At 40.1% G+C, this 12,778-nt stretch overlaps 1 protein-coding gene across 5 annotated transcripts in view; it reads left to right on the forward strand.

Annotated features, from left to right (window-relative positions):
* Positions 1-12,778, forward strand: part of Scn8a (sodium voltage-gated channel alpha subunit 8) — a 170,672-nt gene that overhangs the window by 116,920 nt on the left and 40,974 nt on the right. For all 5 annotated transcript variants that reach the window (XM_063254785.1, XM_063254784.1, XM_063254787.1 and 2 more), the window contains exon 14: positions 4,099-4,337. In XM_063254785.1, the coding sequence (XP_063110855.1) occupies positions 4,099-4,337 (239 nt within the window). The remainder of the gene's footprint in view (positions 1-4,098; positions 4,338-12,778) is intronic.

Below are 12,778 nucleotides of genomic sequence, written 5' to 3' on the forward strand. Positions count from 1 at the left end.
GGAGTGTTGGTGGTATAAAATTTCTTTAGAAACCTTAGAGCTTCCGTCTCTTCATTGAGTTGGATACAAATCATTGTGTATATGGAAGTGTCTTTTCTTTTTCTTCTTTCTGTTTTGCTATACTTGTTCTCTACCTTCTACCTACCAGCACACATGTTAAAAAATAAATGTGTGCACCTGTCATCCCAGCACTTGAGAGGCTGAGGCAGAAGAATCACTATGAGTTTGAGGCCAGCTTGAGCTACCTAGTGAGTTTAACGCCAGCCTGAACTATGTAGCAAGACCATGTCTCAAAAACCATGTAGACAAGGCTGTGAGTTTGATCCTCAATACCAAAAAAAAAAAAAAAAAAAAATCAGATAGACAGATAGACAGAAGCAGAGTGAGTCACTCAAGACAGAGATAGCCAGAAATCCCAGTTCCTCTTCCCTTTCCTTGGTCCTTCTCTTGACATAACCTGTACTTGTCTTACGCTTGTCCTCTGACATTCCTGCTATCCCCTTACTTTGTATTTGACCCTTTAGTTAAAGCTGATGTGGTGAGACTGTTAAAAGCAAAGAGCTATGAATGAGTGGATCTGAATTTGAGTGGGCATTAAAGAACATTAAGAAAGATTCATTCTTATTTAACTGCTGGTCCCTCTGTATTTATTGCTTCTACATTAAAAGCTAGCATTGAGTGAATAATTATTCCAGCCTCCCAGACTTGCAATTAGGAAACACTAATGTTATTTTAATCCGAAGATTATAATTATTTTCTTAAAACCAATGAAGCAGGCTCCTCCATAGGCTACGTAAAGGTTTAGAAATCACTCTGGAGAATTCTGGAGTCCTGTAATTATTGAGAAAACCCTGCCTGCTCCACCTCACTTCATCTTGTTGCAGATGTGCTCTCCAGGCTCCATTAAATTCAGCTGTCTCCACAGCAGAGCCGTAAGCTTTGGAAATGTATCAGAGGCTGGGGCGGGTGCAGGCCAGCAGTAGCAGGGTCTCCTCTCTCAGAGCAGAAAAACCACAAGAGACAACAGACAGTTGGGGAAGTAAGGAGAAGTTAGTGGTGGGATTTGACACTACTGAGTCTCAGGTAAAACAGTTTCAGACACTCTCTAAAGGTAGCTGGGTGGAGCTATTGCTGCCACCATTCATTCATTGTTTCATTCAGCTGATGGAGGATCAAGGGTCTTTGTACAATTACTTGTCTGGGTTTGCCTTTCCTGCACAGCTGTAAGCTCAGTGGTTGGGACCACTTATGGCCTGTCCCTAGTGAATAGCCTACTTCAAGTATTTAGAAGTTGTTGAGTTGAGAGAAATCCCTGCCTTTGGAAACCTCTTGGCCTACTAAAGCTAGTATCTTGGTGAATTTCGGTGGTCCCTCCCTCTGGAAATAATTTCCAGTGTGCTCGAGGCTGAGATCTTCAGTAAGCCCTGTGAGGACACCCAGTAGCAAGATAGGGGACCCTAATAACCCTTTGCACATTTCACTTCCTTGTGTTAACCCATTCTCTCACACCAGGTACTTCACCACCCAGTCCTCTAGGGTGGTAACAATTTGCAAAGTCATACATTATTTTATGCAACTCTCTTTTTTACCTAGTAATCTTTTCTAGCTCTTAAGCTCCACATTGTTTTATTTTCTGTGGGACAGAAGGGATTACGCCTTCTCAGTAAAATGAGGATAAGAGATATCTAGTATCCCTGTAGGGGTCTTTTTGGTGCCCCATAGCATTGGAAAACCTACCCCATCTGGTAAGACTTGGAGGCTAGTGCATTGTGAAACACAACAGTTGTGTCATCTGTCAGAAATGTGAACAGTCAGGGCTTCAACCTCCACGTGCCAGCAAACTGCAGACATTTGGAGAAGGGAGATAAAAAAAGGAACGGAACCAAATTTCCAAATATGCACTATAAGAATTTATGGAAATAAGAGAACCTTTTCATTTTCTTTTTTGAGGAAGAAAACTAAATTTACCTTGAGAAGGGAGGGAGTTCTTGTAAGGAAGAAACCAAAGTGAATTTTCTTCACAGACTTCCTTTCCCACGCAAACTCCCACGTGGCACTTACTATGGTCCTTAAGTCTGAAACACCAAGGCAACCATTTTCTTAGCAACCAGGGAGCCAATCAGATACCCAACCAAAAGCACCCCATCTGCAATAAAGCCATCACCATGGGCACCATCCAGCTGGTTGGAGAAAGGGAAAAAAGAAATGATTTACAGCAGCCATCTTATTTGGGGGGAAATGTTGGGAAACTTTTTAATTCCCTTAAGCATGTATGATTTTGTAAGCAGAATTGGTCAGGGAAAGGGAAGCTGTTACAGCTGATCCATATAACTGATACTACCTCAGTTATAAGGATTCTTCTGACAGGTTTTCAATGTTATACCTCCTATGAGCATCCGTTTATCTCAAGTTTCTTGGATATTTTTAATTCTCATTATTATGTTTCATATATAATTGGATAAATGCTTCGTTATTTACCCAGGGTTTCAAATCAGCTGAGTGGCTGACTTTACTGTCTAGCCATTCTTTTTAATCTTTGCTTTGTAAATGCCCTTCAAGACCATCTAGTCCAGGGACCTTGCAGTCTGTGTGATGTCTTAAGATTCTGAGTGAGTGCCTTGGAGAAGGAAGAAGTCAGTTGGGTTGGGGTCCAAGCTCATATTCCTGCTTCACCCAGTACAGTTCTTGGATTGTCTGTTTAATGTGTTGTGGTTATATGAGATCTTGTCTGAACAAAACAGGTTCTGCTTTTGAGAGAGAGACAAAGAGATGGAAAAAGATAAAAGGAAAGTGGAAGAAGCTCCAGAGGGAACGGAGATAAGAGAATAGGGAAGGGGGCTGGGGATTTAGCTCAGCGGCATAAGCGCCTGCCTTGCAGGAAGGCAGTCAAGCAAGCAGTCATTCGATCCCCGGTACCGATAAAAAGGAAAAAGACAAAAAAAAAAAAAAAGGGAGAGAGAGAGAGAGAATAGGAAAGAGCAGGACAGCGAAAGAAAGAATGAAAGGGAAAAAAATACAACTCCTATTCCTAACTCAACTGTGAATTGCAAACTCATCGACGGTGGGGACAAGGACTTATACTTCTTTGAGAGCATGATAGATACATTCCATATGGTGGCTGGCTAAAGACCCTGGTGATGGTCATAATAACAACAAGTATTTCAGTAGCACTTACTGTATCCCAGCGCGTTCTGAAGCACTTTCTAGATATTTTAGCTCATTTAATTTTCACAGAAAATTGAAGTTAATGAAGATCCCACAGTTAGCAAGTATCTGGGCTGGTATTTGAACTCAGGTGTGTCTAGCCCTAGAGTCTGTGCTTCTGTTGGTTTCTCAGATAAAGTTAAATGACACAATATGTCATAGAATAGCTACTAGTTGATGAGGATTTCATTTTGTGTCAGGCAGTAGGCCGATCACTGTACATGCATCACTTCATCTAATCCAGTGGTGCCAAACCTGTGACACAGGGCATTTGTTTTTCTTTTAAGAGAAAAGATGTTTGTTTGAGATGTTTTTTCTAAACTAAAACCTCTGCATTCAGGCTTACTTGCAATGTTGATATTCTGTGATCAATAAGTGAATGGTTTTGGGTTGCAGTTTGGAGATTCCTCTCTAAAAAGTTCACCATCACTGATCCAATCTTTAATCAAATTCATATAATTTTGTGAAATGAGCAAACTTGACTCATTTAGTTTTAGAACTTATAAAGCCAGTACCCTGCTGTGCAGTCACGGCAGCTAAAGCACAGAAAAGGCATTTTCCTTGCTGGAGACCACAAAACTTAAAAGTTTTGGAGAAATTAAATCAAGGAGTCAAACCCCAGAGGGCAAGCTCCTAATCACCACGGTCTGATCCTGTAGTAGTGGATTGGATTTCATTTCTAACTAGATCATTATTGATAAGGAAGCAACTAGCACTGATCTGCTTCTCCCTGCCTTGAGGAGAATGAGGGAAGCTCTGAGGAGCATAGGCGTCCAAGCATTCTCTATTCTCGTAGAGCTACCCATGACTATGACCTGGCCAGATGACAGGAGCATGTCCTCTTTGTTTTCTCACTGTGATTCAGGAGCCATCCTTGTTCTTTATTTACTCCAGAGCTGGAAGAGTCTCAGAGAAAGTGCCCGCCATGCTGGTATAAATTTGCCAACACTTTCCTCATCTGGGAGTGCCATCCTTATTGGATAAAACTGAAAGAGATTGTGAATTTGATTGTCATGGACCCTTTTGTGGACTTGGCTATCACCATCTGCATTGTACTCAACACACTGTTTATGGCAATGGAACACCATCCTATGACGCCACAATTTGAACACGTCTTGGCTGTAGGAAATCTGGTAAGATAGAGCACTGTCTCCTGATGTTATGATTTGGATGCGTTTTGCCTGTAAGCCATCTTTTTCTGGACCAAAAGCTGGAGTTTAATTGACAAGAAAGCAGTACTTAATTGGATGACAGTTGCTTCTGAGTGTGCCTTTCACCAGCCTGCTTGCTGTTGTGATCCCTTGGCTATTTCCTTTTTCTGCAGAGCTTTGAAGGCGTCATTTAGGAGCTATTGGCAGGAAACCAACCCTGATGACAGAATGGGAGGCAAGGGACAGTGGGTTAGTTTCAGCAGCCTGAGCCAAAGACTTCTGGGGTTTTTTTCTCATTCTTTTTCTCACATTGATTCCTGTACTGCTATGGCAAATCACTTCCCCTTTCACCTTAAGTAACAGCCACTGCATTTTGGGTAGCTTTTCCAGTGTGAGGAATGGTAAGCACTCACCTGCACTGTCAGATCATACAAGAGGACTTTTGATTGGAAATGTTGTTGTTGTTGTTGTTATTGTTACTAGGGATTGAACCCAAAGCCTTAACACTGAGTTACGTTCCAGTCTTTTTTTATTTTTGAGAGAAGTTGTCACTAAGTTGCAAAAGCTGGCTTTGAACTTGTAGTCTTCTTGCCTTAGCCTCCCAGAGCTCTAGGATTATAGGTGTGTATCACCATGCATAGCTCAATGGGCATTTTTTAGTTCCAGGCTGGTTTCCTCCTCTAGTCCATTTCATGGGTTAGTTGATCAGTGCTAGTTTTACTTCCATGTTACCTTAAGTCATATATTTAACTTACATTGTTTAGAAGGTAAATATGTGTTTTAAAAAATAGATTATACATTATGTTCTGAAGTCAAGTAATTGTGATTTGAGGATGATCTGCTTTACTTCTTCAGTACAAAAATCAAGCATCAATTGTATTTTGATAGTAAATATTTGAAAAGAAGCCTCTAGGTTGTCTGGATATTATTCTGAGGAGTTATACTGTGGATATGTTCCATATAGCTTCTAGCATTTAATTTGAGCATGATTTCTGATCAGCCTCTTTCTCTGTCTCTTCTATCTCTGTCTCTGACTTTCTGTCTGTCTGTCTGTCTCTCCTCTCTCCTCCTTCCCATTTCTCCCTGTTTTTTTTTCTCTCTCTCTCACTGCCCCCTGTCTCACACAGACACACACACACAGTTTTCACCTTAAGTCCTAATACATATATTATAATACCATTTTCATTCTCAGTCTGAAAACACTATGGAAGGATCTTTCACCCGGTGAGATCTTGTAACCTGTCATGTCACCTACTACACATCCCAGATGATTCGGTGCTCTTGCCAGTCTGTAACTGGGTTAGTGGCTGCCCCAGGCTCAGAGCTGTAGTATAAACCCTTGTATGCAGCACAGTGAAATACCTATAGTATAGAAGCAGAACACTCCATAAAACCTGCTGACTGGCCCTGAAAGCTGCCTGTGGCAGACACACTAGTGACGGACTAGTGCAGGGCCAAGACCTGTTAAGGAGAACTTTAAACCAGTCAGAAATATCAGACATAGCTAAGAATTCAGTTGAGTCAAGAGAAATTTGATGGGCCAGGGATTTAGCTCAGCAGTATAAATGCCTGCCTGGCAAGTGCTAGGTCATGAGTTTGAGCCCCAGTACCATTAAAAAAAAAAAAGAGAGAGAGAAATTTGATTTGATAAAATTTATTGGTGATGGTGGCATTTTTCCTGTAGAGTTTTGTTTTCTCTTAAGTCTTTAATATTCTTTGCTTTTTTACAGAATCAGTCCTTTGATTTCCAAGAAGTTCTTGTTTTTGAGACAAAGTCTCACTCTAAGTATCTCAAATTGGTCTCAAACTTGCAATTTTCCTGCCTCAGCCTCCCAGAGTGCTGGAATTACAGATGTGTACCACCATAGCCAAGAGTATTGGCGTACCACCAATATTCCAAGGAGTTGAAAGGCCTTTTCATCTATCAACTGAATTGCCCACAGACGAGGCTAGCAAAAAGCATTCTTTTATGTCCTTAAGAGTCTAGAGAGTTTGCTGAGAACCATGGGTAGAGAAAGAGAAGTCTGTAGCAAATATTCAGAGACTTCTGAGGCCAGGCAACCCACAGCCAGATGCTAAGATGAGAAAGCAGCACAGTGGCAGGAGCATACGTGCAAGTAGTATGCTACAATTGGGGGTGGAGGTGGAGAGTGGTGAGCAACTCAGGAGACTAGGAACCAAATATGGCAGTGAAGGGAAAGAAGAAAGCAGTGGGGCCTAGATTTAGGGGAAAATAGGATGGCTAAGGAAGGAATGAGTTTGGAGTTTAAAATCTGGAGTTCTGAAAAATGAACTTGCTTCCGGGAAGAAAACTAGTTTTAAACAAAGAATCAGGGCCAATAGAGCAGAATAGGATTTCAGTTATTTTGCTTAGTAGATTCAGCCTAAAATAAATATGCATGAATAGTCAACTGGTGAGCTATTTTTCCTGTCAAACTAGAGTTGAAACATAAAAATGAAGGAAAGCAAGTGCTTTCTAACTATTCAAAATAATAATGGCCATTACCCATATGTCTGTCCACTTTTAAGTGTAATACTTTTCAGCAGAATAGTTTCCTACCCACTCAGTTTTAAGAGTTCTTTCACTACCTTCCCCATCACCAATATTTGAGGTCTATAAAGACAAACTAGAATAGACACTTGAGGCATTTATACAAAATGCAAAAAAAAAAAAACTTTCTCTAATTCTGTATAATGTACCAAATTGGTATGGCCCTAGACAATGTAGTGACAGAGAATTTATTTCATGGATATAGAATTGGTTCTGGATTCTGAAGCATGTAATGGCTACTATGTCCAGCATATATGCAAATAGAATTTTCAATTTTTTGTGTGTCAATTTCTGATTTTTTTCAATTATTTTCCCCTCGTACATCTTATAAACATAATCTAATGATGCAGCTTAGTCATTTTGTTATTTGATTGTTCTAAATAGTCAACTTAAATAATTTTATTTTGTTTTATTTTTGGTATGGGGGATTGAACTCGTGACTGCGTACTTGCAAGACAGGCGCTTATGCCACTGAACCCAACCTAAATAATTTTGAACCAAATAAAGTTTGAGGCTTTTTAAAAAAGTTTTCTTCCTGGAAAACTAGTTTTCTTCCTGGAAGCAAGTTCGTTTTTCAGAACTCCAGATTTTAAACTCCAAACTCATTCCTTCCTTAGCCATCCTATTTTCCCCTAAATCTAGGTACCACTGCTTTCTTCTTTCCCTTCACTGCCATATTGTTTTGGACATAATGGGTATAAGATGTCCACCCACTAATAGCACTTAAGGCAGTTGGATATGTGCTAGACCTTAGGGAATCTCACACCTGTGTGTTTTCTGGATGAAAGCAGAAACTCAAAAATGTATTTTGGTGTAACATAAGTGCTGAGTTCAGTTGAAAAACAAAATACACCCGCCTGTGTCTGCTGGGCACTGCCACCAGAAGGCCCTTTTCTCCACACACCCAGTTTGGGTTGAAGGAGACAGACAAATCCACCTCTGCCCGCTGTGCACCGCTATTAAAAGGCCACATCCTACAGGCGGCCAATGTGGGCAGAGAGAACCATCAGATCCACCTTCACCTTCAGGGAGCTGCCACCAGAAGGCTCCTTCCTGCAGGCAGCCAGCAGGAGCAGGGACACACAGCCAGGTAAGCCCTGTGCATCCGCAGGCTACCATTTGAGGCCCTTTGTTCCCTCAGACAGCCATTGTCCACTGGCAAAATGAGACCCCTGTGTATCTGCCACCATTGTGGGAGTCCCAGGGTAGACACATAGGCTGAGAGAAACAGCCTCACCGACATGCTCCCCTGATCATCAGTGAAGCCCCAGTGTAGCTGTATAGTTCTGGAGAAGCCTGCTCCATACCCTGCAACCTCCTTGTAAATCTGGAATTAGAGGAACCCAGGTGCCTGTCCCATTCCTCCTACACTGCTTAGGAGCAGCCAACGTGGGAAGTGGCCTGGAACCCCACAACCAGCTTGTTGGGAGGAACCCAGGAGAATTTCAAGATGAAGGAGCAAAAGGCATACTCAGACCTCTAGGCCACACACGATAAGTCTGGGAGATACGGTCATGGAATAAAATGGAATTCACACACCTGAAATCTCTAAGAGGATAGCAACTGAAGTAAGGAAACAACTTCTTGAGATTGTAAAAGCAGTCAAATCAGAAATAATGTCTCAGGTAAAAGAAAAAATCACAAACATACTAAAAGAATTGCTCAGCAGGTCTAAAGAAGACATAGACAATAAAAAGGAGCATAGGAAAATGATGGAAACCTTGAATGAATGAAAAGAGAATTACAAGCATGAAACAGATTCAAAGAGATGCAGGAAATTAAAAATTCAATTGAAAGCTGGCAAAACTGCTTGAAAGAGACTGAAGATAGACTTTCAGACCTTGAAGACAGGATTGTAGCTAGTGATCCTGAAAGGAAAGATCTCTTAAAAATAATATAGAATCAGGAAATAACAATTCAATGGCTACAAGATAATGCAAAGAAGCATAATTCAAGAGTGATAGATATCAATGAGAAGCAGGGGTCAACACAAATGAAATTAAAAGGATATTCATAGAAGTAATAGAAGAAAACTTCCCAAACGTGGGAAATGGACCTGGCATGCAGATAAGTGAGGCATATAGGACTCCAACTAGTCATAACCAAAGTATATCTACACCCAGACATATAATAATCAAGATCCCAGAAATTTGGCACAAGAACAGAATATTAAAAGCTGTTAGAGAAAAGAGACAGATCACCTATAAAAGAGAACCAATCAGAATCACAGCAGACTTGTCAACACAAACCATCAAGTCAAGAAGAGTTTGGAGTGAAGCGCTTCAAACCCTGAAAGAAAACAACTTCCAACCCAGATTGATATACCCTGCAAAACTATCTTTCAAAATTGATGGAAAAATAAGATATTTCCATGATAAAGAACAACTGAAGGAATTCATGACTACCAAACCAACCCTACAGAGAGTGCTAAAGAATATTCTAGAGATAAAGATGACCATGGTTCCAGGAACAGCAGCAGAGGAGGATCACCAAACAAGACAGGCAACTGAACGAAGGGGAAAAGTGGAGGATAAGCAATGGGAGGTTAGGAGAGTAGAGACAAACCAGTGTATGCTGGTTGTAACCATTAATATAGATGGCCTCAGTTCAGAATAAAAAGAAACACAGGGAGAGTGGATCAAGAAACAAGATCCTGGGGCTGGGGATTTAGCTCAGTGGCATGAGCGCCTGCCTTGCAAGCAGGCAGTCATGAGTTCAATCCCCGGTACCGATAAAAAGGAAAAAGACAAAAAAAAAAAAAAAAAGAAACAAGATCCAGTGACATACTGTATACAAGAAACACATCTAACTGGAAAGGAAATTCATAGACAAAATCGAAGGAGAGGAAACAATTGTTCCATGTGACAGGAGAACACCCCCACCCCCACCTCCGCCTCTGCCGCCAAGAAAGAGTAACTTGCCCATCAACTGCAGAATGGAGAAGAAAGAAATGGTATTTTCATGCAGTAGAAAACTACCCAGCTATAAAGTAGAATAATCTCAAGGCTCCTGTAGTAAATGGATACAACTGGAGATCATGTTTATGGCCGAAACAGTTCAAACTCATATGCGTGAACCCTAGCCTATGAAACAGGAAGAATTAATGGGATCCAAAAGCAAAATAGTTAATGTAAGAACAAAGGGGAGGAAACACCTGGGAGGGAAAGGTGTAAACTACTGTGGATTTCTTATTGTCTTATCTAGAACTCTTGCATTGTTTACATAGTTTTGTTAGGTTTGGCTTTGTTCTGTCTTGTTTTGTTAGATTTATGCTGTCAGATGGTAGGGGCAGCTATTTTGAATATAATGGGATATTTTATGGTAATCATGATTTCCTATTGCTTTAAAGTCTTATGCTTTCATTCATTGATTTGTTTTATTCTGTTTTGTTTGATTTTATTATATGTGATGGTATGAACAGCTATTTTGAAGAAAATGAGACATTATGGCAGCCACTGCTGATTTATTATCATCTTGTTTCGAAGTCCTACCAGGCTTTTATTCTTCTGTTTTGATTGGTTCTATCTTGTTGTGTTTTATTTGATTTTATTATGTGTAATGGTATAAACAAATTTTTTGAGGAAAATGAGATACTTATAGTAACCATTGTTCATTTCCTGTTATTTGGTTTTGAAGTCCTATAATGCTTTCCTTCTTTTGAATGGTTTTATGCTATTTTGTTATGTCTGGTATTATTGTGTGTGAAGGTATGCTCAACTATGTTGAAACAAAGAGACATTCTGATAGCTACTGTTGATGTTTGGTTGTCTTGTGAAGTGCTATGTTGCTTGCATTGTTCTGTTCTGATTTGCTTTGTTCTGTTCTCTTTTGTTCCCTAAAGTAAAACAATTTTTAAAAAACAAAATACAGAACTAAATATCAGAAGATTCAGCTGGGCATGGTGGCATACACCTATAATCCCAGCATTCAGAAGGCTGAGGTAGGAGGATTGTGGTGAAGTCAAGGTCAAGGCCAGTCCGAACTACATAGCGAGACTTTGTTTTAAAAAAAAAAAAATTCAGATTTTGCTTTCTATGAGAGGTGGCTTAACCTTAAGTAAGTCCTTGATTTCAGTGAAGAAATTTCCATACCTGTAAGATGGGGATAGTACCGTGACCTGACATGGTTGGAAAAATAAAGTGAGAGAAATTCTTGGAATGGTGAAAAGTACCCTGTAGATTTTAGGCACTATGTCAATATAATTCAGTAGGATAATTTTTCAAAGGGTTAGAGAACTGGATAAGCACTTTACCTCAACTTGAAAGCAAGAGGATGGAAAAAGTGAGATTGAACAGCACAGTGGAAACAGTACAGTGCTACTATAGGCTTTCCCACCATCCATCCACACAGTGAGTTAAGTTTTGTTTATCCACAGACAAGCAGATACGGAGATTTTTGAGGGGAAAAGATAGTCTTCTATAAATCAATCTTTGCCTCCCTGAAAGAAAGTACTAACGGGAGGGGGCTGGGGATTTATTTAGCTCAGCGGCATAAGCGCCTGCCTTGCAAGCAGGCAGTCGTGAGTTCGATCCCTGGTACCGATAAAAAGGAAAAAGACAAAAAAAAAAAAAAAAAAAAGAAAGTACTAACGGGAGGAAACTTAGAGGTGATTTAACCCAACTCCCGTGTTTTATTAAGGAAATTGAAGTCTAGGAAAGCTATGAGACAGGTACAGCCTTTGTAGTAGATAACTATACAGTAACTGTGTCTTTCTTGCCCTTTTTTGCAACCATTTGAACACAACAGTAAATTCAGGGGCAATTTTTGAATAATTGAACATCTTGCAAAGACGTTTCAAATACAAAATTTTAAAATCACTTTTAAAAGTAGGGACCAGAAGCCAGACGTGGTAGCATATGCCTGTAATTTCAGTACTCAGAAAGTTGAGGCAGGAGGTCTGCTGTGAGATTAAGGCCACCCTGGGCTGCACAGTAAGTTTAAGGTTAGCCTGAACTGCATAGGAAAACTCTGTCTCAAAAAACAAGCAAAAGGGGCTGGGGATTTAGCTCAGCGGCATAAGCACCTGCCTTGCAAGCAGGCGGTCGTGAGTTCAATCCTTGGTACCAATAAAAATGAAAAAGACAAAAAAAAAAAAAAAAAAAAAAAAAGTAAGGGCCAGCATTGCCTTACCACGAGACAAATACTTTAAGGTAGTGTGGTCTGGGGGCTTGAGCACAAGACAGGGTCTCACTGCATAGTCCAGCTGACCTCTTGTTCACTTCTCTCACCTCAGCCTCCCAAATGCTCAGCCAGGTACAGATCACACACTCAACAAGTATGTGTTTTTTTGATAAATGAGTACATTCTCTTACATAATCATAATGTCAAGATCAAGAAATTAACCTTGATATATTACAACCATCTAATTCTTAGGGCCTATGCAAGTTTTGCCAGTGGTTCCAGTGATATCTCTTTTTTCCCCAGTGATACCTCTTATAACAAAAGGTTGCAACTCCAGAATTACCCAATGAGATTCACTGTCAGATCTCTTTAATCTGCTTCATCCCTGAGGAGTTCCTGTTTTTCCTTGATTTCCATGATTTCAGCACTTTGAAGATTACACACCAGTTATTATGTAGAACTCCCTCAGTTTGGATTTGTCTGTTGCTTCCTCATGATTAGACTTGGCTAATCATGGTAGTAATACCCACAAATGAAAATGTCCTCTGCTCATTAGATCTACCCATCACCTGATTTCCATCTGTGCCATTACTGGTGGTACTCATTTGATCACTTGATTAATAGAGTGTCTGCCAGACTTCTTCTTGTAAAGTTACTCTTTTTCCATTTATAAATATATATAAGGAAAGCACTTTGAAACTATCTAAATTTCCTGTTCTTTCAGCTTTTGACTTATATCTTCATTTATGTT

The sequence above is a fragment of the Cavia porcellus genome, unplaced genomic scaffold (assembly GCF_034190915.1).
Source record: "Cavia porcellus strain 051 isolate PalLab524CR breed Dunkin Hartley unplaced genomic scaffold, mCavPor4.1 scaffold_8, whole genome shotgun sequence".
Classification (NCBI taxonomy): Eukaryota; Metazoa; Chordata; class Mammalia; order Rodentia; family Caviidae; genus Cavia; species Cavia porcellus.